This window comes from Semicossyphus pulcher, unplaced genomic scaffold (genome assembly GCF_022749685.1).
Source record: "Semicossyphus pulcher isolate SPU_LCO1_2020_fin unplaced genomic scaffold, fSemPul1.0.p SCAF_5, whole genome shotgun sequence".
NCBI lineage: Eukaryota > Metazoa > Chordata > Actinopteri > Labriformes > Labridae > Semicossyphus > Semicossyphus pulcher.
The window spans coordinates 19,479,852-19,505,622 of NW_027211726.1; the positions used below are offsets into that span (position 1 = coordinate 19,479,852).

Genomic DNA, 25,771 nt, shown 5'->3' on the forward strand with positions numbered 1-25,771 from the left:
ATATGAGTTATCTTCAATACTTAGTGAATAGATGTAGAAGCAATTTCTATGCACTTGCACTTTAAATGTTATTTTTTACAAAGATATCAAAGGAGAAGAAGAAGAAGTGGAATGCTTTTCTGCTCTGATTCAGATGTAACAAACCTGGTTAAACAGCACGTCGATAAGTCAGGCCGTTTTGTGGAGGGTTTTGACGTGGAACTTGGCCCTATGTAGCCGAACTATATTTCTGTCATAGTACACAGACCTCACAGTGTCAATACCAGACACATTATCTCTAATGGGAGAGTCTGAGGGTGGAGGGAAGAGGAGACAGGGAAAGAGAGAGAGAGGGAGAGACACATACACACAGAGAGTACAAGGACGGTATCTCTATTGATTAACTGGGAGAGGACCTCCACTCCACCCTCTCCTGTCCAGACATATGGGGTAATAAGGACCACTCTCCTCTGCTGCCATCCCCCTCCTCTCCTCTCTCCTCACCCCCAGCTAGAAAGCCTTTTAATCAGCCCCCGCGGGAATACATGGATATGATATGGGAGAAAAAAGGAGGGGAAGACAGAGGGAGGAAAAGGAGACAGGGTGAGAGGAGTCCATTAGTGGAGCAGACACAATAGCTACAGGAACAGAACAGGCGCAGGGAGGTTTCCTTCAAGCACACCAAAAGAACACACACATCCTGTATGTCTGCACATGCATAACATCCATGTTAATTTATATAAGTCTCATGAAGGTGTTTTGCCATGCACGTCTGAGCTGATATATTCCAAAGCGACCAGGTCACATCATACAGAGCTGTTTTTCTGCTCAGCCTGGGCCGTTTTTCTTCTGTTTATGTTCGGACTTTTCTGTTTTCTTTTCCAACCAGAAGGCTGCCAATCTCAGCGAGCCAGACCGACTTTATCAAGGCAGCCATCTCAGTCTCTGACATCAAATCCATGACTGCTTCTTAGGCTGTTTTTTTCTTTCTTTTTTTTTTTTTTTAAGCTGTCAGCACCTCGCCCCGCTGCTGGCCCCTCCGCCTCTGGACTCTTGAGAGATGGTGAGAGAAAGGGAAGGAGGGAGGACAAAGTGAGGAAGAGCTCTAAAATATGAGTGTGGATTGATGAAGCTTTGATATTTTCTGATTCTGATTGAGATGTTATAATTATATCTCGGTAAAAGAGCCTTAAGGAGCTGCTGCATTTAAAGTAGTTAACACAGGATCTAGGTTTAAGAAGTGAACACTCAGGTCAGCTCCATGACCCTCAAAACTATAGGACAGTAGCGCCCCCTTGTGGTCAATCATTTATTAGCAAAATACTGTATTATCACATTTTACTACCTGGAAATGGGAACAAAAGTTGTGAATAATTGTGTCTTGCAATGGTTAGTTTGGTAATAAAAATAACAGTCCTACATTACTGTCAATAGAAGATGTATAACTGCCGATGGAGTAAAGCAAACCCTGCTAAGTGGACTAAAACAAAGCACTCAGTATCCTGCGGACAAGTGGGAGACATAATGTAGAGAAGTCTGCACAGTCCATCAGCATTAAAACAAAACCTGCATTGAAAAGGAAAAGAAATAAAGGCCTAAAAAGAGCATTTTTCATTATTACAGCTCAATTTGCAGAGCGCGAGCCCAGAGTCAAATTGCTTCCATATGCCTCCGCTGCGGGGCGCCACAGAGTCTGCCAGGACGGCCGTATTTAGTTTTTATGATGATTTACGCGCTCTGATTGGATGATGAAAGGTGAAGGGAACAGGGGCGGTGAGCCAATAGGAAGGCAGGATGGTGGTTTGTTCTTTGATTGGCCAAACGCGGATGTCAATCAAGCGGCGGAGGGGTCTGCAGGCAGAGAGCGGCCAGTCTGTTGTTTTGCTCTCTGGAGGACAGAGCTCCGCTGACTGAACACGTTCACACACAGACACACACACACACACACACACACACACACACACACACACACACATAGCAGCAAGTCAAACACACTGTTCAAACACGTTTATATTTTATAGGCTGAAATAATTAAATGTGACAAAATATTTCTAAATTTTATATTTTTGTAGGACTTTATTTTTTATGATAATACCTGGCTGTAGAACAGTTAGATTTTTAGGTAATTAAATAGACAAATATTTATCGTATTGTAACTCCTATAATTATCATAATTATTGATGACAGAATTACACACCAGTTTGTATCTAATATTTTATTTTTTATCCAGATAATAATAAAGGTTATATTAATAGGTGTAGCAAATGATCAGATTTCCATGTACAAAGTTTATTATGATTAGAGTTCTTTTTGAATTTGGTTTGTACTTTCATTGAGAGAAAAAAATGTGCGTTCCTAAATCAAGTAAACAGTTATAAAACTACTTAAAAATAAGTGGATGGATTGTATTTACTGGCTTTTTCTTTTCTTTTAAAAAAAGGCTACATTTAAAAGAAAGAAATGTACATTTTCCAATAATTATAACACATACGGAAATTATAATTTTATAAACAAGATCAGTTCTGTAAAATAAAAAATAGAACAACTTTTACAGCAATGAACTGTCTTGTGCTTTGCTAATTAAAAAATATCTTTAAGCCTAAAACTGATGCTGGCATATAAAATATGTCCTCTGTGGATTATTATATAAATAGGACTGTCAGACAGCAGTCCACAATAAATATTTCTTATCCATGCTCAATGAAAGGTGAAACTTCGTGTTTCCCTGCTCAGTCTGATTATTAAAAGAAAATCAATACATTAAAAAATGAGGCAAAAAACATTATTTAAAATTTAACCTGCATTCAGCATAAACTGTGTATAACAAAATAATGATGTGTATAAGACGGAACTTTAACTCGAGTTTAGTCATTTCTGATGTTAAATACAGAAAATCTCCGACAAAATAGTCCCATGGAAGTCACCTCGATTTCCCTTAGCTTCCCCATGAGCCTTTGCGGGACCCAAACTTGTGCGCATGCGGACTAGCCTCCCACACATCGTGTATAAATCCACCAATCAGCGTCGTCCTCAGAGGAGTATGTGGGGCTGATTTAAGAGCTCTCCCCTAATAAATCTGTCAGAACTTCACAAAGTTGATTTAAATGTGTTTCACATCGTTATGAAAATACTTGTGGATTAATCAGATGACTGCGCGCTGGCGTCACATCAATGGGAGCAGATTACTTTTCACAGCTTTTTTAAAGCGACGCGATTTGGAGCGTTTAGATTCTAGATTTGTCGATGTGTAAAGGCTGCATGAGGCGGACCGCAAATGTCACTTGTTATATTAAAGGGGGGTTTGTTATGGCTCTGCAAGGCTCTGATGTAGCACATAAACAGCTTAGCACGCTTTGCACAACACTTCTTCTTGTGATGGACTGTATAATTACAAACAGCTAAGCGGATAGTTGCTCAGTGTGTGAATGTTACATTTTTCCATTTGGTCTGTTGCCTAACAATGCTGTAGCTGCATCCTAAAGAACGGCAGATTAGCCTTCAGCACGCCTGACTTGTCTGCACTAGATTTGTGCCTGCAATCTGCTCGACTGTCTGCTGTTAAGACTGGCCAGCTGACAGAGACAGTGTGTGTTGAACTTGTTGTATTATGCCAGACGTGTTATAGCAACTCAGTGCTGCTCCTAGTATTGGATTTCTAGATGCCTTTGTAATGCAATGCCATCTAAAAGTGGGTGTAGAATCTTTCCAAAAGGCTTATTGTGGATTTAATTGCACAGAAAAGCTACCTTACAGGACCAATCTCAGAAGTAAACAGGTTAGTGCACTGTGGGAGATAGTGGAAGTGTTTAAAAAAAAAAAATCTATTTTGACTACAGCAGCCTATTCTCACTTTGAATTTATTGGTTGAAACAATGTCTGTGTTAATAAAAAGAAACACATATATGTTCAAAATATTTCCTGGAAATGTAACCTACGCAGGAAAAGTCGTAATCGTTATTGTACCATTACACATAGCCTAACTCACCATCAGACTGTAAAATGCCACAAAATAAATAGCTACAACATAAATAATAAAACAATATTTAACATCTCCATCCTGCTATGACATATTTACACGTCGTCTAAGACAAATGTTGCAAAATTTTAGCAACGTTTTTGAAATAACAGTTTGTTTTGAGTAGTGGAAAGGGGATCTAGAAATGGCTATATTTTTATGTTACCACCTTTCGCCAGGAGGGGTCGCAAGTGAACCAGATCACAGACACTCTAATGTCTATTGGCCTGCAGCACAGTTATGAAGAGGTGGTGCTTCTTAAGCTTCACTGTTTCATTGGCTAACTGAGAACTTTTAGATATGACTAAGAAAGTTATTATTGTCAATTGATCTTAAAAGTAGCTCCAATACACAACATTATATAGCATTATATATAATAAAACAGTAATACAATTTTACATTGACATTACTATGTCTTTATACTTATTACTTGTCACTAACTTGTTATATACCTTACTTTTTTAGTTATATATATGTACTCTTATTTGTGAAATTTTGACAGTAAGAAGTTTTTTAATTGAACTTCAGTGAAGGATATGAATACTTCTTCCACTATTGGAAAGTTCACAGTTCTGTGTGTGTTTTACTATTTTCTTCAACAATAAATGTTTTAGAAAGGCGTAACCGTGTCTGTGTTTTATCCTTTGTGTCTTCTGCTTCTGTTCTTTTGATTAAACTCAAGGTTGCCCCAAATCACACCCTTGACATAAACAAGCACAGACCTTGGATTATAGATGTCAGCAAACACATGTTATTCTGGCCAGACAAAGGCCCTGGAGGTCTCAGTCGATCTGTGCAGAAGGGTTTCAAAATCACCCCCTTTGACATTTTTTTGATAAAGGAAAGCAAGTTCATGCCCGAGGTGTTGGAGGACAAACTGAACACATTTGTTTTGTGTTTGTGGTTCTCGTATGAGAAAACAAATATTTCACATGGGGCTTTCAATTTCTTATGTCATCTTAGGTTCAGTTTGTGTCTATTATTGGGCTGTAGTTAACTGTCCAGAACCTAAATATGTATACAGTACCTTTTTTATTAAACCAATCTAACTCAGCTGGAGAGGACAATTTCAATAAGTTTTAAGGTGCAACTTCATCTTGTTTCACTATTTTAGAGATGGGGTGAAATGTGTATCATGAATACTGTGAACAATGTAATGTTATTATAAATTAGTATAAGTAAAAGTGTATTCAAAGTTATTGTTGTAATAAAAGATTATTTTTCAGATTAAATGTACAGCATTCTGCACCATAAAGTCGCTGAAAGGACAGACACTGGAACATCAACTAGTAGCTTCCCGGCCAAGTATAAAATGACCTTAACACATCATCAACAACATCATCAGGCTGAATTGTTACATGTTGATTCTAGAAGATTTAACTTGATAATTCCTAATAAATATTGGGTATTTTTGTTTCAATATTGTATTCAGTCAAAAAGTGTGTCCATCTATGACTCATAGAAAATAAATGAACCCCCCCTGAACACTGCAGAATTAATCTGATGCTACCTCGACCATTAAGCTGAGGTTGCAATCCTACAAGTAGACTTAATATGATGATCACAGCAAATTTACATCTAATTTTTAAGAATGGCTCCTTATTAATTGTTATTTGATTTCATGATTTATAATGGGATTTTTATTATTATGCTGTGTACGCAGCATTTAACGTTGGAACTGGTGGAGGTGCAGCTACTTAAACTAGTATTAAGTTGTTTAATCCACATGAATGCGTTGTTGTTTTGTAGACGCCAAGATTTCACCGTTGGCATTACACTTCTGTAGGGGGTTGCTCATGATATAGTTGAACAAGTTCAAACTGTAATTCAGCCACTTACCAGTAGGCCAAACATAGCACAAATGCAGGTCAGTAGCACAAACGTCCCGGAACTGCAAGCTGGCCATGCTCCTGAGAAATCCCTTTAGGACCAATGAACTGTTGAATGTTTGAAATGAATACTAAACGGGCTATTCTTATGTAACTTTGTAATTCTAAAGTGAAATAAGTGCTGTTTCGGCTGTTTTTCCCTATAAATTATGTTTGTTCTAGTAAATGAGGTGGGGCTGGTGGTGGTTAAAAACAATCCATTTCTCTCATTGGTCGGAATTATAACTGACTTTGTCGTTGCCCAATCACATTCTGTTGCGGTTAACGCTCTGGTCCAATCAGGATCAGCTATGCAAATCTTGAAACGAAGTTTCCCCAGTAGCCGCACTCTCCGGTGACAGCATTTAGCTTTTCAGATGTTTCATTTTCTGTTTAATTAAGAACGTCAGGTGGGTTTTGATAACAGGCATTGCCTACGAATAACTACGCCGCTATCAGGGACTGAAGAGCAACATTTTCGCAATGTTTGCGCCACGAGGTTCCCGTTAACCGGTAATTAAAGCTGATAGCTAACTGCTAACAGCTAGCATAGCTATCTGACGATTTCGCCGGTACAGGCGGACCTCTTTGTCTGACAGGGGAAGGCGTGCTCTTTTGTTAGGCTTCTCCCTTTGTCCGTTCGGGAAAGAGGAACTGTTGGGTCAGGATTTTACAATTATTTGCAGCTCTGAAAGTCTTTAGAAAATGCAAATCGCGAAAAAATACCTGACAGAAGGTCTGATTCAGTTGACAATCTTACTCAGTTTGATTGGAGTTCGTGTTGATATCGACAGCTACTTAAGCGGCTACTACTCGCCTCTGATAGAGATTAACTTGGGTCCTAGCTCAGCCTACACCCAAACACCCTTTCATAATTTAAGAGACAATCTTGACGGATACAGTGTTCACCCGAAATGTCCTGAATTGGACTATTTCTTTGCAAGTCGCCGGCTTCTAGACGATGTGAGAAACCTCGGCTCTCCGCGGTTCCCCACACAGCTGAGCGCGTGGCTGGTGCACCAAGTGTCCGCTACTGACAAGGCTGACTGTGGGCCTTCAACCAGCAACAACACCGACACAAGCTCGGGGTTAGAAAGCCCCGGAGACGAGGCCAGGGGTGACAGTGAACACCTGCCAGACAGAGGCCAAGATGTGTACCAAACAACCCCTGAACTTGGACCAGGGCCTTGTGACGCTGGAGCCTGCGAGTTTCTTAAAGAGGCAAGTGTGTGTGTGTGTGTGATGTAACATCAAGTTAAACAGACTTTGCTGCTTACTCAGCTATACGAGCAAATCATTTTGGCTGGTAAGCAGTCTGAGGGGGTCTCCAATGTTTAACAGAACAGCTAATGCTATCACTAGCTAACTAGCTGCACCAGCCCGTTATATAATGATGGGTGTCAATCCTACCAGTGACTTGTTACATAGTTACATTTCCTCCTGAACCAGGAAACAAGACAACATAATATGATAGCCTGTTGGCAGAACATGAACTGTGCAGTCACTTTCACTTTGAATTGCTCCACCACTGCATGGTCAGACAATGCAATTACGAGATTAGGTTCTTGCCTAGTTAGATTAGGATACTCCCATTCCTTATGTAAGCATGGAAACAATAAAATACGTTTAAACAACACCTAACAGGTCTAGTTCAATAAGTTACTTATTGTACAACCAGTTAACAGGAAAGTCTAGTTTGAAGTACAGCATCTGGTATTCAATCTTCTCCTGCACCTGTTACCCTGCACTATGGAGCATGTCACATTAAGCCCCTCTAAATAGTCAGCACAGTAGAATTAACTTCACAAGTAAGACCCTAATAAGACCAGTGTGACCACACAGCTGTTAAGGTATTAGCCAATAGGGTCTCTAACATGTTATTGTCAAAAACTGTTGATTCAAATGATGTCTTATTTCATATTCAGTGCATGTCATCTGTAATCTGTGACTGTTTAAAAGTGTAATCACACCCAGACCTTTATATTCAATCCATTCTGTGATCCAGTTTTTCTAGCTCAGGGTTGAAACAGCTGCTTGGTGTATGTTGTGTCCTGAGGGCAGTTGATGTCGCCGTTTGTGTAACTATATCCCCTTTCTTCAGACTCAGCTGCCAGCTGTGGGCCTTGAGAGGTGGAAGCGTGAGGCTTAGACCCACACCCTGTTTGCTTACACAAAAGCGGTGGTCCATACTTGAACACAGCCCCCTCCCAGGCTTCGTGTTCAGATAGATAATGTGATGTTGACACATCTTTTATTCTTCATCCTCTCTTTTGTAAAATACATAATAGTTTAACTGCTTGTGGGGCAACATGTTGAAATATGATGTTTCAAAAGAGAGAACTACAGCTGCTACTTGAGAGTGAAAATAAATGACAATCTATATTGACTGGGCCAGTTGAGGTTGAAAACACTTCTTCAGTTGATGTCGACAAGCTCAGACAGAGCTTTGGCAGAGCTGGGCTGTATGTAGACAGTTTATGTTTTTGCCCCCAGCGTTAACGCAAAAACGGATTCAGCAATTACTTTGTTCTTGAACAGTTGAATTCAAACCCTTTAACACCTGAAAAATAACTTTTTGTCCATGTGAGGAGATATCAAGAATAGTTTGTCTTGGGCAGACAGCTGATGACCTAAATGCTGTACTCTGTATATCAGGGGTGTTTTCCAACATCTAAAACGGTTAGGTCCTCTCTGAGAGTATTTAGCCCATCTGTTACTTTTATTAAAAGATCCTAAGCCCAACTTTCAAAGACGAATACACCGGCTCACATATTTTTTATACATTGCAAAAGGCCATTACGATGAAAGAAGTCACACAAACCGCTCATAAACAAACCTTTTCTCTGCCAGAACCAAGGAGTAATCCTTTTACTAAGATTATCAGCCAGATTGGGGTCACCAAACTTGAGATGTAATTGTCTTTTAAGGTCTTTGGATGTTGTTAAACTAATCGACTGTTCTTTCTTTTTTCTTTCCTCTCTACCTGCCTTTCTTTACCCTAACAGGAGACTGATGCTAAAGTTAAGGAGGAGGAAGAACCTGCCCCACTCACTCAGCTGGCTCACAGTTCAACACTGGAACACGAGGTATGATCCTACTTTGTCACAGCTGTGTTTAGTGTAGTCCCTGTTTTCTGGAACGTAACTAAACTGGTCTTCTTTTGCGAGTACACACTACAGTGTTTGTAAGTTTGTCACAAGACGTGCATCACGTTTGTCACAATTTACAGACATGTTTAACCTTTGAAATTGCGTCCTGACATGTCTTTATAATTAACATCGCACTTCTCTGATGTTTTAGTAATGCTGTGTAAGATTATGTTAAAGCACAATAATGGCTTTATGTTCCAAATGAAAAGACTTTGTGTATCCGTTCCTATTCCTTATTACGCAAGAATGAACTTTGATATAAATACATTTAATCGATCTCTGAACCCAACAGCCAGTTGCCCCTCCTACTTTTACCACACTAGAGAGAAAAGTAGAGAGAGTTCAGGAGCAGCGACACATTTCTTTATAAAATAAATATAAAAAGACTTGTGGGCTGCAGCTGCATTACTTATACGGTATGTCATCTATCATTTCTAACGATGTTCAAATGCACGTTTAAGCAGCATAACCCGCCCGGTGACAGTTACTTTTGGAAACGGAAGCTCACCGTATCCTACTTCCTGTCTGCACCATAGACTGTATAAATATATATAAGGACGGTGCACACAACCTCACGCAATTGTAGGAGCTAAAAGTAAACACTCTGTAGCACTTCCGCTCCTTGAGCACTCTGTTTATGTGACCACAGTGTTAACCAGCACTGCTGGTTAACTGCGACCATTGATAATACACATAGTCCAAAGCCGCCTTGCGTAACTGATCGTATGCCTCGATCATTCCGACGACATAATCTGTGACGGGAGCTGCATCGCATGCTTGTTGACATGCAGGTGACAGAGTGAACTGACCGCTGTGTAAAGGTCTGCACTAATGTGAAATCAGACAGACTTTTCCTGTAGATAACTTGTGGGAAACGACAAAATGGTGAGCGTTTTTTTTTTTTCACCAAGCAACATTAAATTAGCAGCTTGAAGTGTTTCAGTCAATCTGCTTAACAATGGCAGGACCTGCGATGTGACTATTGCACATGCAAACATCGCAACTGATATATCGTTCAGTCCTACACCAGATTGTGTTTCGCCCCTTTTGCTCTCCACACAGACTTAAACTAAACTTAAACTACAAACGAGCTACAGACGGAAACCAGAACACGTCAAACACAAAAATCTGGTCCCGCGTAATTGATATTAAAGGCAAATCTTGCAAGAACAGAACGTACAATTAATTTCCTGTGCTGTATTCTTTACATGATTTGCTTTTTTATAGAGTCTGCTTGAAGGCATCACTGCGCTGTCTGATCCAGCAAGCAACCATCCTCCTGCCATTGATATTGACCAGCATTGGAGCAATTTACTCTCTCTGTCTGTTACTGACCTGGATGTAAGTTGTATTTTTACACAGCTCACAATATCAGTGTAAACAGTTATTCAGATGTAAAATGGGAACTTTCAGTGTGTTAAAACACTTCAGTGTCCACTAATCAACATGTTGAGGTAGTTAATTAAAGACTGAGAATGTGTTTCTTATGTGCAGGACTTAGACTCCCTTGTTACTGGGCGTCTGTCAGAAATTGACACGGACATCACCAGTGCCATCAGCCAGGATGTCAGTTTACATGATGCCATGGTAACCAGTGCTGGAGCTTTTGGTGTGGCGTCTGAAAGAGGTGAGCCTCAGCCAGCCACCCAACAACGAAGAACCCTCTTTCGAATGGAATCCACAAGCTCCTCCCACTCGGACGCGTCACCAGGGATGGCACTGGGCATGGCTGCTCTCCCCTTCGCCTCGGTCTGTAATTTAGCTGGAAATAGTGCACTGGATGGCTGTCTGGATGAGGCAGTGTTTGACCAGATCAATCAGCTGGGTTTGGAAGGCCTGGACACTATGGACGACCAGCTGCTGGGATGTCTGGGGAGCATCGACCCACAGGTCCTCGAGGACTTGGACTCGGACTCTGGCCTCTCATTGGAGAGCAGCTCTGGAGGTCCAGTCTCCCCAGGTTGGTCCAATCTCTACAAATAATTGCAGATTAAATGTTTTCATTGCTTTGGCTCGTGAAGCTAAGCAGTTGATTGACAAAATAATACAATAATTAACTCCTTTCTCAAGCAGGCTCATCCGAGATGTCATCATCATCTAGTTCATACTATGAGGATGAGTGTGGAGCTACAGGCTACAGCAGTGAGGTGGATTCAAACCCCCCAAAAGGCATCACTGACTACACCACAACATGGTCGCCTATTGATCTGAGTGAGAATGTGTGGCATGACCACAGCTACTCTTCTCCTGCTCTCTTCAACCCGCCATCAGTAACACTTCACCACAAAGGGATCAAAGAGGAGCCTCTCAGCGATGATGAAGGGCCGTTTTTGGATGACAGGGATCTGAGTCGTGATGAGCTGCGCGCCCGCGCCATGTGCATCCCCTTCTCTGTCCTGCAGATCGTCAACATGCCCGTGGAGGAGTTCCTGGAAGTCCTCGACGGTCAAGGCTTCTCCCCTGAACAGGTGACCCTCCTGAGGGACATCCGCAGACGGGGTAAGAACAAACTGGCAGCGCAAAACTGCCGGAAGCGCAAACTGGATGCCATCACAGGGCTGCAAGAGGAGGTGGAGAGGCTGCAAGCACAGAGAGACAGGATGCTGAGGGAGAAGCAGCTCACAGCCAAGACAATGGGTGCTGTGGGCCAGCAGATAAAGCAGCTGACCAGAGATGTCCTGGCCCGGCTGAGGGATGATTCAGGGCAGCCCCTGAACCCGGAAAGGTTCACCCTGCAGTGCGGGGCAAACGGGAGGGTTGTAGTTCAGCCTGTGAGACGGCCTGTTGTCTCCACATCAAGCAGCAACAAAACGGACAAGAGGAAGAAGGACAAAAAGCAATGATGCAGTATCGCGAGCTGAGACTTGGGTTTTGAATATTTCTGAACTTTCTTGCCTGACTCTGGTTTTGGGATCTCCTCTTCTGTAAAAGTGGTGTGGATTCACCGCTGTTGGGACCCCGAATCTGCAAAAGCTGCAAAAAGAAAAGAAACTTGGAACATTGAAAAGAATTTTTGTAAATAAAACTTCTCATGGGAAAAATGTAGCTCACACACTGGACTTTTTTTGCTCAATACAGATGGACAAGGCATCCTGGGGCAGGTCAAGGGAAGAGCTAAGCTGCTGGCGATGCTACCAGTCTCTCTTTGTGCCTGACAACATTAGAGTCATTGAGTCTTACAGTTTTACAGACAACCATAGACCACAAGACATGTCTAAAAGTCAATATGGCCGGCATTGTGACAGTTACTGGATAGAGATCTGGGTGGAGGCCTCTCTTTCTTTGTTTCCATGTAATCTTGCCCCTCAGTGTACACCTATTCAGTATAAGGAGGTTAAAAATTGTATTTATTAAAGTTTCTGAGGTTCCTGAAATGCGTATATGCATCACGAGACCATCAAGAGCAGTACCTTTTTTTCATAATGGTAAATTTATGTCAAAGTTGTAAGAATATTAGGCTGTTGTCTATCAAAGTTTACAGATTTGTTTCACATATTCGAGGGCATGTACTGTTCAGTAAAAATATGAACTGAAATGTGGAAGAAAAAAAGGATTTTGTTGTTTTCCTTATGTCTTGATGACATAAAATATACCAATGATTAAACTGACAAGGCCTTAATTTGCATTGGAGAAGTGTGTTGGATAGTGTGTGTTTACATTATTCACAGATGCACATTATGATAACATATTAAGAGGCTACCATTTTTACTTTGAATTAATTTTGAGTATTGAAATTTGTTTTTAAGCACAGTTTTGCTTCACCCTTTCATTTCAATTATTTGAAAGTATGGCAAGATTATATTCTACCTCATACTTTAGTTAATGTGACAGATTCAGTTAGAAGTTAAAACAACTTTTTGGGGAACTGAAGTGCACTCATTTAAAATACATTTTTCCTTTTTAAATGGCCCAAAAATGGACCTTAACAATTCATTCTGAAAAACTACAATCACCAACTCTATTTAATAGGATTAAATGTTGTTTCAGATGTTGCTTTTTTTTTTTTTTTATATGATTGAGATTCTTTGAGAGTTGATGAAAGTATTTAGTAGAAGTTGCCATCATATTCATAGGCCCAACACTTTATACTGACAAGTGTGTGAGTAAAATGGAGAACAGTACATAATAGTTAAGAGTGTGACTCATTACGTTTTTTTATTTCCTACTCCCTCACAAATTTTGTATTTAATTTTCTGGTTTGACCGAGAATTTATTTTTTCTGTTTGTATAAATTTCAAACTGTTTTTCTTTGTTGTGGGGGCCAATGTTTTTTTTTATTTTTATGATTGCATGGTGATTGTTGAATGTTGATAGAATTATTTTGCTTAAGGGTTTTGAAATGCTCTCGCAGATATTGTTTTCTGATTTAAAAAAAAAAAAAAGAAAAGAAAAGTAAAAAGAAACAGACTGTCTCATTCTTGTGCCACAGTTTTGCATAGCTGCCCGTGGAAATACTTAGCATTGCTGACAGCCTATCTTCAAGCTAAATGATGCTGTTGATGGCAGAATGCATGTTTCAGTTTAACATTGTTTGTCACTCTTAAAGTAATTTCTTTTTACAGAGAATCTGTAGGCAGGGACGTGGATTTCCGGGCGGCAAGTGTTCTAGTTTCCGTTTGTAGTACACTTGTAGTCCCGAGTTATATTGACCAATCACGTATCAGCAGGCTGCGGCGTATGCTGGAAAAACTGTGGAGAGCAAAAGCAGGCGGAACGCAGTGCACCACAATGACATCTCGGCTCCCATCACTGGTCATCTGATACCGATTTAGCTTCTTATTAATCTCTATAAACAGACATCTGCATGCTAACAGCTAACAATTCATTGTAGATCTAAAATTCAACTTGATATAAATTCCCTTAATGCGGTGTCACCAAAGCCGCTCAGCGTTCAGATTTCCTGACTTCCTCGAATGCATCATAAATGATCAATCCGACCTCCCATTCAGCAAACGAGCATTATAAAAGTTGTTTTCTTCTCCCCTTGAAGACAGGTCTGACAAAGCTTCATTTTTACTTTTTAGTAAACTGCATCATGATGTTGAAATTTCGGCAAAGGTAAGACCCGTTATTTAAAGTTAATCACAAGAAAAACTTTATTTTTCTGTAAACCATACAGCACGCAAAAAAGGAAGTCTTGACGGAAGTCGTTTATCGCTAACAGCTGGCTACACGCCTGGCATGTTCACTGTTGTCCCCAGAGGCTATATCGTCATCAGACTATAGCCGATGGGATCCGAGATTGCTCTTCCATAGATATATGCTAAAAAAAGGAACACTTCGGGATATTTACTGGCCTTTATTAGGTACCTTGGCCCACAGCCTTTGAAGGTAAGGAGGGCTGAAACTAAATATCATCCATCCATAAGGCGCAAATTACAAAGCGAAGCGCGTTTTTCCTTCCAGGCTGCCGTAGCAGACCCACAGCTTTTGGCGCCCGCCCAGTGCTGCAGACAGAGATAAAGCAAAGGTTGACCGCGTGGTGAGGAAGCATCACCGGAGCGATTTCTTTCGGTTTAGGGTGCGTATGCAGGAACTTTACCGTAAGCGCCACATCGTGCACGCTTAGCCTAGATTTTGTTGCATAAAGCAAACAAGCTAGCGGAAGCTGTTTTTAACAACTTGGACTCCGAGGCAGGAAACGCAGTTAACGCAGAAAGAGTGAGCCACAACGTTACCAAAACAGTCTTAACTAACCTTTTCTATAACAATTTACCCTGTTTACTAATGTACATTGTCGGTGTATGTTAACGTATCTTACAGTATAGTGCTAATTTTTCACTATATGAACGTCGGCTAGCTGAACGTTTAAGTGTCTACTTAAGGTTTATTTCATTTCATAAGGCCTTTTAAGGTTATTTCAACGTGTTTATACTTTACACGAACATGGCTTCAATCATAATATGCTTAAAGAAATTGCATCACTTAACATTACTTACATGTGCTTTATGTGTTTTCTTAACCACGCATCTTAATTGACGTTGCATTGCAGGTGGCTCAGTAAAGTTGAGGACATTTCCTCCACAGGCCCCAAACCTCATCAGCTAACGTTACAGTTAGCATGCATGCTAATCTGCAAAACGCCTTCGCTTAATTATATAGAGCAAACTCTGGCTGCAGCCTTTTATCATTTGTATTTTAGTGTAACGTTAAACGCTGCTCTGTTCATGCACTTTACCTGTTTCTCGACCATTAACGTTAAAACACGAGTTAACACAATGAGTGCCTTGTGTAAGGCTTTCTGTGATTTACTTCGCTTTAGCTTAATGTGGATAAGAAGAGTAGTTTTATGCATATCCATTTATGTTTGCATTTATTCGTGCAATTACAGAAACAGCTAAAGTTGTCGCCCTCTCTCTTTTTTAGTGCACAACATGGGCAAGAAGCAGAATACCAAGGGTAAGAAGGATGCACCGGAGACGCAGGAGGAACCTGAGGAGTTTGTTGTGGAAAAAGTACTCGACCAGCGCATTGTCAATGGGAAAGTAGAATTCTTCCTGAAGTGGAAAGGATTTACAGAGTGAGTTGCCTGGGACACCTGCACCCCGCTGAGCTGGAAGTGCTTCCCTGGTATGGGGTTGTGCTATGCTTTTGTCCATCGTCATTTTGTTGGCATGATTAAAGCTGCTGTTTTCAGTTAAAACTAGTTTTAAGCTACTTAATTATTTGCATATGTATTAATGGAAGATTGTGTAAATGGTTGCTTTGATATGCAAATGCTGACTTCTCTTCCTGCTCATTTAGTGCTGACAATACCTGGGAGCCGGAGGAGAACCTGGATTGTCCGGAGCTTATTTCAGGGTTTTTGGAGGCACAGAAGAATGTAAAGGAGAAGCCTGCTGCCGTTAAGAGGAAGGCATCAACAGATGAGCCTGAAACGGAAGCCAAGAAGAAAGATGTGGTGAGTTTATCAGTAGTTATACATGCCTCTCAAACTAGTATCTTGGGGGCTATACCACTTGAATAAAGCAGTGGAAATCATTCATATAAGGCTTATTACTCAATCTGTATCTGTAAAGTAAATGATGAAATAACACATGTAAATATTACCTTACTGTTTGAAACCCTTAATACTTTAATGTGTTAAGGTTATATAAAAGATTCATAACCCATCCTGGAATGAGCCTTCGATCAAATAATCTTTAGCCTCTCAGAGGTAAAGTATATATTTTTAAAGAATAAATTGATCACTACTTTTTCTTACATATGCCTATGTGTTTTCTATCCCCACTTACAGGCTGAGAAACCACGTGGCTTTGCCAGGAACCTCGAGCCAGAAAGGATCATTGGTGCAACAGACAGTAGTGGAGAATTGATGTTTTTGATGAAATGGTGAGAACAGAAAAGTTAAATAATCCTTTATGTGTAAACGGCTCAAACAGTTGAAAATGTTCATGCATTGAAATGGTAAACAAGTCCATTGATCATAGTTATGATACTCAGGCTTATTTTTCTCCCTCAAAGTTGAATGAAATGTAACTTTAGCTGCTGCAGGAACAGATTATCCCTCCATTCTAAGTTGTCTCTAACTCTAAAGTGTTTGATAAGGTATGTGTAACAATTGCTTTAATATTTTCTCTTTCTCTGCCCCTTTTTCTTTAGGAAAGACTCAGATGAAGCAGACTTGGTCCCAGCCCGCGAGGCCAACACTCGCTGCCCTCAGGTGGTCATTTCTTTCTATGAGGAGAGACTGACGTGGCACGCCTGTCCAGAGGATGAAGCTCAGTAGTTCTTCTCTCTGGTACCCACAGATCCTTGCACCACCTTCGCCCTTTTCCTCAGGACTGATTTTTCTCCTCTGGCTTGCCTTCTAGTTTTAGCGTTCTTAGTTATCTTTGGAGATGTTTCAACCCTCGCAATTTGCGGCAAACGAGGAGAGCAATGATGTTGTACATATGAGCTGAATGGATTGCAAGAGAGCAGGTGATGGTGTCGTGATGTATTTGTCTTCCAGTATCATTATGATTGAGAAGGAAGTTTAGTTTAACCATACTCTTCAATATAACCCATCACCACCAATATTCATAACAGGTAATATTTGTAAATTCTAAATTGATACTTTGGTGTGTTAATCCGTGGACAAACTTTTGTATCAATCGTGTGTGATGAGGATTTCTTTTTCACTCTTGTTCTAATGTTTTGTTCTAAAAGTGCATTTTGTATACTCGGCCTGTAAATATAATTTGAAGTTCTAATAAAGGTTTTATGTGACCAAATTAAACTGTGCATTAGAATTGGTAAAAGCCATATACGACTCAACTAAAGGCTATAAGTTAAATGAGATTTTTTTTCACAACTTACTACAAGCTGGAAATCCTAACACTATTTTTAAATGTCTGTAAGAGTGTTTAAGAGTGGAAAATGTATGTTTTAGATCCCCAAATGTATGTTTATCACATAGTTCCTGGACAAGGATTTTTTTAAAGGTTAACTGTACATCTTATTGTTGCAATCTGGGTTCAGTTTGGCACTCTATACATGTTCACATGTATTTATTCAGCTTTAAATTGCTACCCCGGTGACGAAAAATTGACACCAATATTTTATCTGACCAGTTTTGAAAGCATTTTTCAGTGGACGCCCAGGAGTTTAAATACATGTTTGACCTTAAACATCTAAGTATGATTTTCCTTTAGTTGTTTCCAGCACATGATAGTCGTGTGCAAGAAAGACGGGTGAGTTTCAGTCTTGAAAAGAGTAATAATGTTCATCCATCAATTGGTGTACCACACTGTAGATAACCTGCATGAGCACACATGGAACACACCCTGTTAGTTTGATATTTATACTGAAACAGGGTGTAGTGTACATGTACACATCTGTCCTTGCATATGTCTTCTAATTTAACAATTTGTCCTATTTGCATATGTAGGAAGAAACTAAGTATTTTTACTTGTGCGGTTACAGAGTTACAACGTTGTAGCCTTTTTGCAAAATGAATCCTCTATTTCAGGGGTTCTCAAACAGAACATCTTCCCCTGTAAGGTTAATCATATTAAGCATATGCTTACTACCATTTGCACTCTTGGATGCCATTGGAACTATTTATCAACTTAAATACTTCAGACCTGTTTCATGTGATAAATGGAAAAACATTTCAATCTATTAACATGAATCATGTTAACACCACTTGTATACTTTAAAACAGAGGGTCAGTTTATTCAAATTGCTTGTGGACTCAACTTGACAGCATTTATACTTTTCAAGTAATTGATCTTAAAAGCTTTCAGAAAATGAACAGCAGCAAGACAGCTTCAGGAACGGTTCGTTGCAACCAGAGTGAGTTGAGTGATTCATGAAAGATTGACTTGATGTGTCATAATCATATCAGTTTCTTTTTTTTTGTAAGGTGTAGAGAGTTTGGGGGCTGACCAATGACTGACGCACCAAATGGATCGTCAAACCTGCGATCAGTATCGGCGACAAGGACTGTAGCCTCTATATATGGGGCACCGCCTCTACCGACTGAGCTAAACCAGCGCCCCAATCATATCAGTTTCTATTGGTCCAAAGCAAACGTGGGCGGGAGTAATGGACACAATATGCTTGTTTCACTGGTGCAAATGGTCCTCATCTGTAGACTTGCAGTTTTTAATGATACAGTACAATTTTATAATTTATAAATGTATTATAATTATTTCTGGGACCCCCAGGCTGTGGTTCGTGGACCCCCATGGGCCCTAGCACCCCACTTTGACAACCACTACTCTATTTCACACTAAATTATGTCTATAATTAGCAGTTCATTTGTAGATAAAGTTAAATACTCTCTCTTTACTTTTACGTTTAACAAGAGAGAACATTTAAGAGTTTAAATGCAGGACTTTTATTTTCCACCTCTACCTTTCATGGTGACACCCTTCTTTATCATTAAAGCAGAGTACTTCTCAGCTGAGATCAGCAGTTACGGGTGTCTCTCCGGGGAAGTGTCACCAGATGGCAGGGCTCTGCAGCAGTTTGGAGGGGTCTTGTGACTGGCATTAGGGCATTGGAGATGGACTTTACACCCCTTGAGAATTAGTGTAGGTGAGGTTTCTAAGGCAACTCAGGGTTATGCATAAAAAATAACCTCCTGTGACATCTCTGAACAGCCAAAGTGAGAGCTTACAATCATATTCTTTATAAATGGTTCCAAAAAGGATTATAAATAAACCTGTTATTCTCAATAAGTGAATTTCAGAAATGTTAATAAGGACTCCTACAGTGAAAAACAGATTTTCTTTTCAAAGTAAAAGTCAAGAACACCAGATTAAATAGTGCTTATTGTTGGGCTTTATATGAGTCTATACAGTTGAAGACTGCAGTGCACATGAAGAACATCCTCCTTTGCTTAAACGTGTAAAAGCTGCAGGGTCACTTGTGTTTATTTACCCCTTTAGTTGTAACTCTGACATGGAACAACCTGAGATACAGGTTCATGTCAACATCTTTGTGTCAAAGGAAAGATAAGAGTTAAAAAAAGTTCTTACTTTTCATTGGACATCTTAAATCTGGAATGTCTTGATTAAATCAAGCGTCTTATCAGTGCAGCGCAGTCGTCCTCTGTATGCAAATCTCAGAGCGTCTCGTCACACGATACCTGCACAATAAAACAAGAGTCAACATATGAACACACACTTGTTGTTACAAAGTACACTTGACTATGTGTTTGTTCTTTATGTTGCATGCCATATACAGACCAGAAACTACAGGTTAATGTTGAATAACTATCAGATGTTAATGTAGTTTAAAACTTAGACTCGTGTTACCAGAATGTTTTCTGTATCTACGAGTGCACAACACTTGTTGGTTATAATCCGCATCATGGAGCCCTTTCCTGACTCTGTATGTTTTCTTCAGCACTTTAAGTATTGCACTTATCAGCCATAACCCGACTATTAGATTATCTATAGGCTTCAAACTAAAGGAAAACTCTCCTCCTGTCATAACAGTTTGAAAGTGAAGAGAAGCCACTGGACGACCTATCTGCTGACATTACTAAAGATTAGGAGACCTTTCTATGCAAATGAGCCTCCCTTTAATACCCCTACTTGAGGTGCAAGGGTATTTATTTAAGCTCCCACCAGCTGTGTTTAGCTGCACTCTTGGACTGGAGAGGTTATTGGAATACACTTCCAAGGAACAAGGTATGAACTCTTTGACTTACTCTTAAATCTAAACTGCAATGGCAAATAATGTGTGCACCAGGAGGGATATCATTCCTCCCATTGTGGTTTTACAGTGTGGTGTGGCTTTGGATTTACATGGGTAATTTGGCAGGAGAGTCATATTGCTGGTATCAGAGCTTGTTAAGGAGTTGCAGTGATTGAGAGTAAAATATGCCATTGGCTTTGTTTTAACCTTGTGCTCAGGCAGCTTGGTTGAATGCTAAATTGAGAGGGAAACTGTTAAAATCCTGGGCGTAGCTTGGATGAACATTAATACAGTGATCATCGAATATCCCATAATCTGCTTTAGGCCTCTTGCCTCTTAACTGTTTCGGTTGCAGTAACCTGGTTTGTGCTATGGGAAATGTTCACTCTGCCTGTGCTGTGTCAAAAGGTACCATAGCTACAGACGTCACTCTGCATAGCTGCAAAAATCCCCATGCATTTTAAAATTCCACCTGGATATAATCACAGTATTATACATACTTTGGGTCAGGCTGATGGGTTAATTTATTCTTTTGTTGTTGTTTTGTACAGTCACTTATTGGTCATGTATAGCAGTTGTTGTTGTCAGTATATCATCATTTATATCTGTGTTGTCTTATGGTTTCATGTGAATGTCGTTGTTGTGATGTAACACAATGTCTTAGTGTGCTGGGAGAAAACAGGGGTTAAAGGGAACTAGATATTCTATTAGTGAGAAAAAATGTCCTTCGGTGTTAAACATGAAATACACCCAATATCAGGGCTAAAGCCAGGATTTTCATAAAATGAGGTCATGACTTCTAAACACCATAAATAAGGTCTGCAAGCAGCTACTGTCATTTTTACAATTTTTAATATTCAGTAAAGTAAAGTTCTTTTTTTTTTTTAGATTCTAATGTTCACAATTATTTTGAAAGACCCCTCCAATGCGGCCCACAATACAAGTCTTTTTGACCTAACAGTCCTTGAATTAAAAAAATACTGAGAATAATCAAGAATAATTGGCCATAAACTATCCAGGATATCAGCTTAACCTATTATTGAATTTGAGCAATATTACACAAGAGTGAGTTGGCACTGTTGTACCAAATATCAGCACAGCTGATTCTGTCATAGGTTTCATCCAAGCTTCTGCCACAAACTTGGTGCTGAAGATAATCACAGCCGTGCTGATATTTAGTACAACGGTACGACCTCGAGTGTGATATTGCTTTTATTCAATGATTCTCATGTGGCATAAATCGTGTATTTATCTGTATGTTTCCATTTATCGTGCAACCAGTGAAATGAGTCGGTTGACAGTAGCTTTGGGGGCAACGTTTGCTTTCTGTAACATTAATTAACAGTATTCAGAACACCCGAAGCAAAGTGGTACACATAGTTAAAAGTCCCAGTGCTGTTGTACTCTTTATCAGCACTCATGGAATGCCTCTTATCAAGTCAAATCGCCTGGTTGGAAGTAACGGTTGGAGGCTATATAATTGTATACTACTTTAATTTTCAATTTCTTTTAATCCTGTTAAATGTTTAGTCTGTTATTTGTATTTCCGAACAATAAGTTCTTAAGTTTTCACATTTAAATACTACTCTCCCTTGCTCACAATGGTTGACCTTTTTGTCTTTGAATTAAAATTACTATTGAGGCCAAAAAATGTGTACAATGGAACTCAGGATATCAACTATACTTAAGACTTGTCGGCCTATAATTATTTATGGGAAGTATTTTTTTTTTTTTACTGCAGGTACTCATATCAAATGTTAAATATAAAATGAACAATACAGAGGAAACATTTTCCTTTGTTTCACAAATCCCAGATGGACAAAGATTTTGTACACGTCCTAATAGTAGGTAACTAAATCAGCAATGTAGCCTAAAACATAGCAGTGATAACTATATTGTTCTATTACAGTTGGCTATTGACAATTAATTCAAAAGCTTAACTCTTGTGAATTGCAGTACCTGTCGCCAATCCTACTTTCCCCTGAATCAACATCAGCCCGCCTCCTCCCACCAGGTGAAACCGTTTAAACTGATCGTGCTGATTAATTAGTGACAGCTGCTCAGTGAGGATACCGCTAACACGTTTATCTGAAGAGGGAAGCCGTTGAAAAAATTATTTTACGACTTTTTATTTGTTTTTTGTGTATATTTGTTTTAATACGATATGGTTTTCCCTTGGCAGAGAAGGCGTGGATAAGCACAGAGGCAGAGGCCACACTGAGCAGTTAGCAGGTTGTATTAGCACACAGCATTAAGTAGTTCAGTCCAGGGCAGCGCGAGCATTGAACCACACCGCTGAGTTGCTCCAGGTTCTTTTACAAACACCGGGCTCGAGAAGTGAAACTGACAAGGTAGGCTTAAATTTCAGGCGATATTTAAGTAAATTCAGAGAACTATGCTGTAATGTAGTGTAATATAATGTTATGTTATGTAATGAAGTCCATGCAGAAGCATTTTCTCCCAAATGCTAAACAATGCAGCTGCGTCATGTTTACAGCAGCTGCAGTCTAAAGTAGGGAATTATATTAATACTTTTTCCATTCATTGTAGCCACCTATTGGCTTTTTATTTAAGTGTGAATACCCTAAAGTTAAATGAGGTCAGTATTATTCAGGTTAATAAACTAAGTGGCTGTGGAGATGTTGGAGTTCTGCACGTCATTGTCTGCTGTCCTGGCATTTGAGCCTGTTTCTAGGCTGAAAGACTTTTTGTCAGAATTCATCAATGATTATTTGCCCTTTGTGTGCAGAGGCCTGTAACTGCTACCTTAAGCAAAGTGTGCTTATAGCTCTTGTGACTGCACGTAGTGGAATTTGTTGCATCCTCATGTCACGCAAAGGTCAGTGGAGTTGAGTACAGTGTAATGTGTGAGGTTGTCTCAAGGACTTTGCTTTGTTTGTTGCCGATATATTGATTAGTCTCGCTTGGATTCAATGCTTTTGATGGCATGTGTGATGCAGCATGTTGCTAAAGCCTCACAAATGCCTGAGGAACAAGGAACAATTTCATGTGAACTAGGGCTGCACAATAATTCTTTTCATTATCACTGCATTGGCAAAACACGCATCGCTAAAGACTGCCTGAATGGCAGTAATAAGATGCAAAACATTGACCTAGCTATCTGTTTGACACTTGGATACATGGGGCTGCATTCAAATCAGATGAATCCCCAGTTAGGCGTCAGCTACCCTCGGATTAATTGGTGTCAATTTGGTGGAAATTGCAAGATTATGTAGCACTATGGCTGAGAAAAAGAACGTGGTTGACAATTACTTTCTGGTGGTAAAAGTACAGCACTTCTGCTATTTGGAATAATTTGGAGACAGAGGAGACAACAGGTTACAAACACAGGTACCATGTTAAACATGCCCAACAGTAGAAACAAAAAACGGTTGCAGCTAAAATGCAAGCTTCAATATTTGTAGTATTTCTAACATCGGCCTAGTTGGAACATCAATCTCAAAAGCAGCCACTTTCTTCGCTTGAAAATGTTACTGTATTAGCAATCTAGCATCATAGTAGCTTTATTAATTCGGATAAAGAACTGGCTGACCTGTAGTGTGCCAGGAAATGTTTTCTAATTGTTTCAAGCTGTATTTGTGGGTGTTAAGGAAAGATTTCAAGCTAAGACCTCCTCCTTTGCCCACTTTATGCTGCATCAGCTCCAAATGTCTACAGTTTTGAGTTTTATAAAGTATTAATCACCAGCCTGGCATGCAACAGGTCTAGCATTGAAAATAAATGGACTTTGACTGCCTGAATGATTATTACTGTATTAAGCTAACCCAGTTCTTTTGATAACTGTTCAGCTGAAATGTTGTTTGTCCAAATGCTAATTTACTGTAGCTGTCACATGGGTAACCACTGGCATTGTTTTTCAAGTACAACATTTACAAGTTGGAAAAGTTATTGCAACTGACTGTATTTTTGTGTCTCCATCTCTGGCAGGTTCTTGTATCCAGTATGGAGAGTATTCTGGACAGTCTGTCTAAAACTGTAAGCAACCACACTTCATCTCTTTCTGTTCACTTTGGATTTGTGCAGTATGGATTTTGATACTTTGAAAATTCTGAAAAGTACTTGCGTTCATCTCGTGGTGTTTTAATTTGAAACTGACGCATCTTTCTAACTTTTAAGTAATGGAGTTTTTGAATTTTGCAGGAGTTTATCAGCATTTGTGTTCGGGACCCCCGGCTTGTGAAAGATGATTTCTGGCACACACACATTGATTATGAGATCTGTGTACATGTGAGTAGTTTTTCTCTTTTGGGTCAAATCACCTTGAAGTTTCCCTGATGAGTCTAATCAACTGATCTGTCTCTCTTTTGTAGACGAATAGCATGTGCTTCCGAAAGAAGACTTCCTGTGTGCGGCGGCGTTACAGTGAATTTGTTTGGCTGCGTCATTGCCTGGAGCAGAATGCGCTCATCATGTATGTCCACAAGTTTCTATCTCGGATTCAAGTCATCTTATTAACATGTGGTTTGTTAATACAGCATGCAATACATTTTCTGAGTGTATGTTCTTTGTTATTGTGTGTTCAGAGAGTTACCCAAGTTGCCGCCCTGGAACCCCTTCATCAGTCTGAGGAACAAGGAGCAGGTCTCCAGCAGGATGAAGGGCCTACAGGAGTTCTTAGAAAAGTGAGAAGCTGTGCAGCGAAAGCAAAGGCACAAAATGAATTATAGCATTGCCACCTAGTGGTATCCTTTTACCCTCTTTAGTCTGTACAGAGGTGAAGAAATAATCTGTGAAAAGCAAGAGCTCTATTAGACTTACAAGTGGCCTTGTTAATTTTTGTTAAATGTCACCAGCTGACATTGTGTCATTTACTACCTTCTCTAGCGTTCTTCATACACCTCTGCTGTTATCGGACAGTCGGCTCCATCTGTTCCTCCAGTCAGACCTGAGCATCAAAAGGATGGAGAGGTGCGCTCGTGGTAAGACCAGGTACACGGTGGCTGAAGCCATCCAGCGCACCAGCAGCGGCTACGTCAGCAGACTAGAGAAGTCCTCCTCCTGCGACTCTGACTGTGAAAGGTAACAGATTAGACTGATGGTTTGCTTTTTATAAAGACTTTTTTTTTCACTGTCTAACGATGACCTCCTCCATCCCTACTTCCTATCCCAGCAGCTGTTCATCGTCAGGCTTCGGACTGAGTGTGGACACAACGCTGCGAGAAAGCCCCCTCCCTGGAGTCCTCTGACAGAGACCCCGAGCTGTGCAGCTGTCTTTCACGATCCCAAACCCAGCTCAGTGCGTCCTGAGGCACAGCAGTTTTACTTGACGACCTCCTCCTGTGTTTGGACACTGGTCAATGATGTATCAGCCTGTTTGTGATACTCCATGGAGCTCTTGCTTTTCTTAATTATCTTACAAAGAGCAAAACGTTTTATTTTACTGTTTACAGCATTATTACCCTTAGACGCTGTTGTGTTTTAATCATTTGCTTGGTCATTTAATGAAGAGTGTACTTGAAAAAAATACTCATTTTAAAAAAAATGTATAGTAAATCTACATTTATAATATTCTTAAATATTTACTAAGTATATTTTTATCTGCCGTGGAGCTGTATTGAGTCGGGCAAAGAATGTTTTGAATGACTTACTTTTATGATCTGTTAATA

General features: G+C 39.9%; 3 protein-coding genes across 7 annotated transcripts; all 3 read left to right on the top strand.

Annotated features, from left to right (window-relative positions):
* Positions 1 to 6,325: 6,325 nt before the first annotated feature.
* nfe2l3 (nfe2 like bZIP transcription factor 3) lies at positions 6,326 to 13,408 on the top strand. Of its 2 annotated transcripts, none has more exons than XM_069681028.1 (5): positions 6,326 to 7,083; positions 8,868 to 8,948; positions 10,239 to 10,352; positions 10,506 to 10,971; positions 11,082 to 13,408. In XM_069681028.1, the coding sequence occupies exons 1-5, from the start codon at positions 6,568 to 6,570 to the stop codon at positions 11,852 to 11,854; spliced, it is 1,950 nt and encodes a 649-aa protein (XP_069537129.1). In that variant the 5' UTR covers positions 6,326 to 6,567; the 3' UTR covers positions 11,855 to 13,408. The 2 variants fall into 2 exon arrangements, with proteins under 2 accessions (XP_069537129.1, XP_069537130.1); XM_069681029.1 differs by having other exon boundaries at positions 11,085 to 13,408.
* Positions 13,409 to 14,446: 1,038 nt separating this feature from the next.
* cbx3a (chromobox homolog 3a (HP1 gamma homolog, Drosophila)) lies at positions 14,447 to 17,232 on the top strand. 2 transcript variants are annotated; one of them, XM_069681034.1, is made up of 5 exons: positions 14,447 to 14,532; positions 15,378 to 15,531; positions 15,756 to 15,912; positions 16,249 to 16,343; positions 16,614 to 17,232. In XM_069681034.1, the coding sequence occupies exons 2-5, from the start codon at positions 15,386 to 15,388 to the stop codon at positions 16,738 to 16,740; spliced, it is 525 nt and encodes a 174-aa protein (XP_069537135.1). In that variant the 5' UTR covers positions 14,447 to 14,532; positions 15,378 to 15,385; the 3' UTR covers positions 16,741 to 17,232. The 2 variants fall into 2 exon arrangements, with proteins under 2 accessions (XP_069537135.1, XP_069537134.1); XM_069681033.1 differs by lacking the exon at positions 14,447 to 14,532 and adding an exon at positions 14,539 to 14,672.
* A 5,193-nt stretch (positions 17,233 to 22,425) lies between these two features.
* snx10a (sorting nexin 10a) lies at positions 22,426 to 25,551 on the top strand. Of its 3 annotated transcripts, none has more exons than XM_069681030.1 (7): positions 22,426 to 22,495; positions 24,093 to 24,140; positions 24,306 to 24,392; positions 24,476 to 24,576; positions 24,689 to 24,787; positions 24,990 to 25,184; positions 25,276 to 25,551. In XM_069681030.1, exons 2-7 carry the CDS (start codon positions 24,108 to 24,110, stop codon positions 25,349 to 25,351), a joined length of 591 nt encoding a protein of 196 aa, XP_069537131.1. In that variant the 5' UTR covers positions 22,426 to 22,495; positions 24,093 to 24,107; the 3' UTR covers positions 25,352 to 25,551. The 3 variants fall into 3 exon arrangements, with proteins under 3 accessions (XP_069537131.1, XP_069537133.1, XP_069537132.1); XM_069681032.1 differs by having other exon boundaries at positions 25,279 to 25,551; XM_069681031.1 differs by lacking the exon at positions 22,426 to 22,495 and adding an exon at positions 22,896 to 22,983.
* Positions 25,552 to 25,771: the final 220 nt, after the last annotated feature.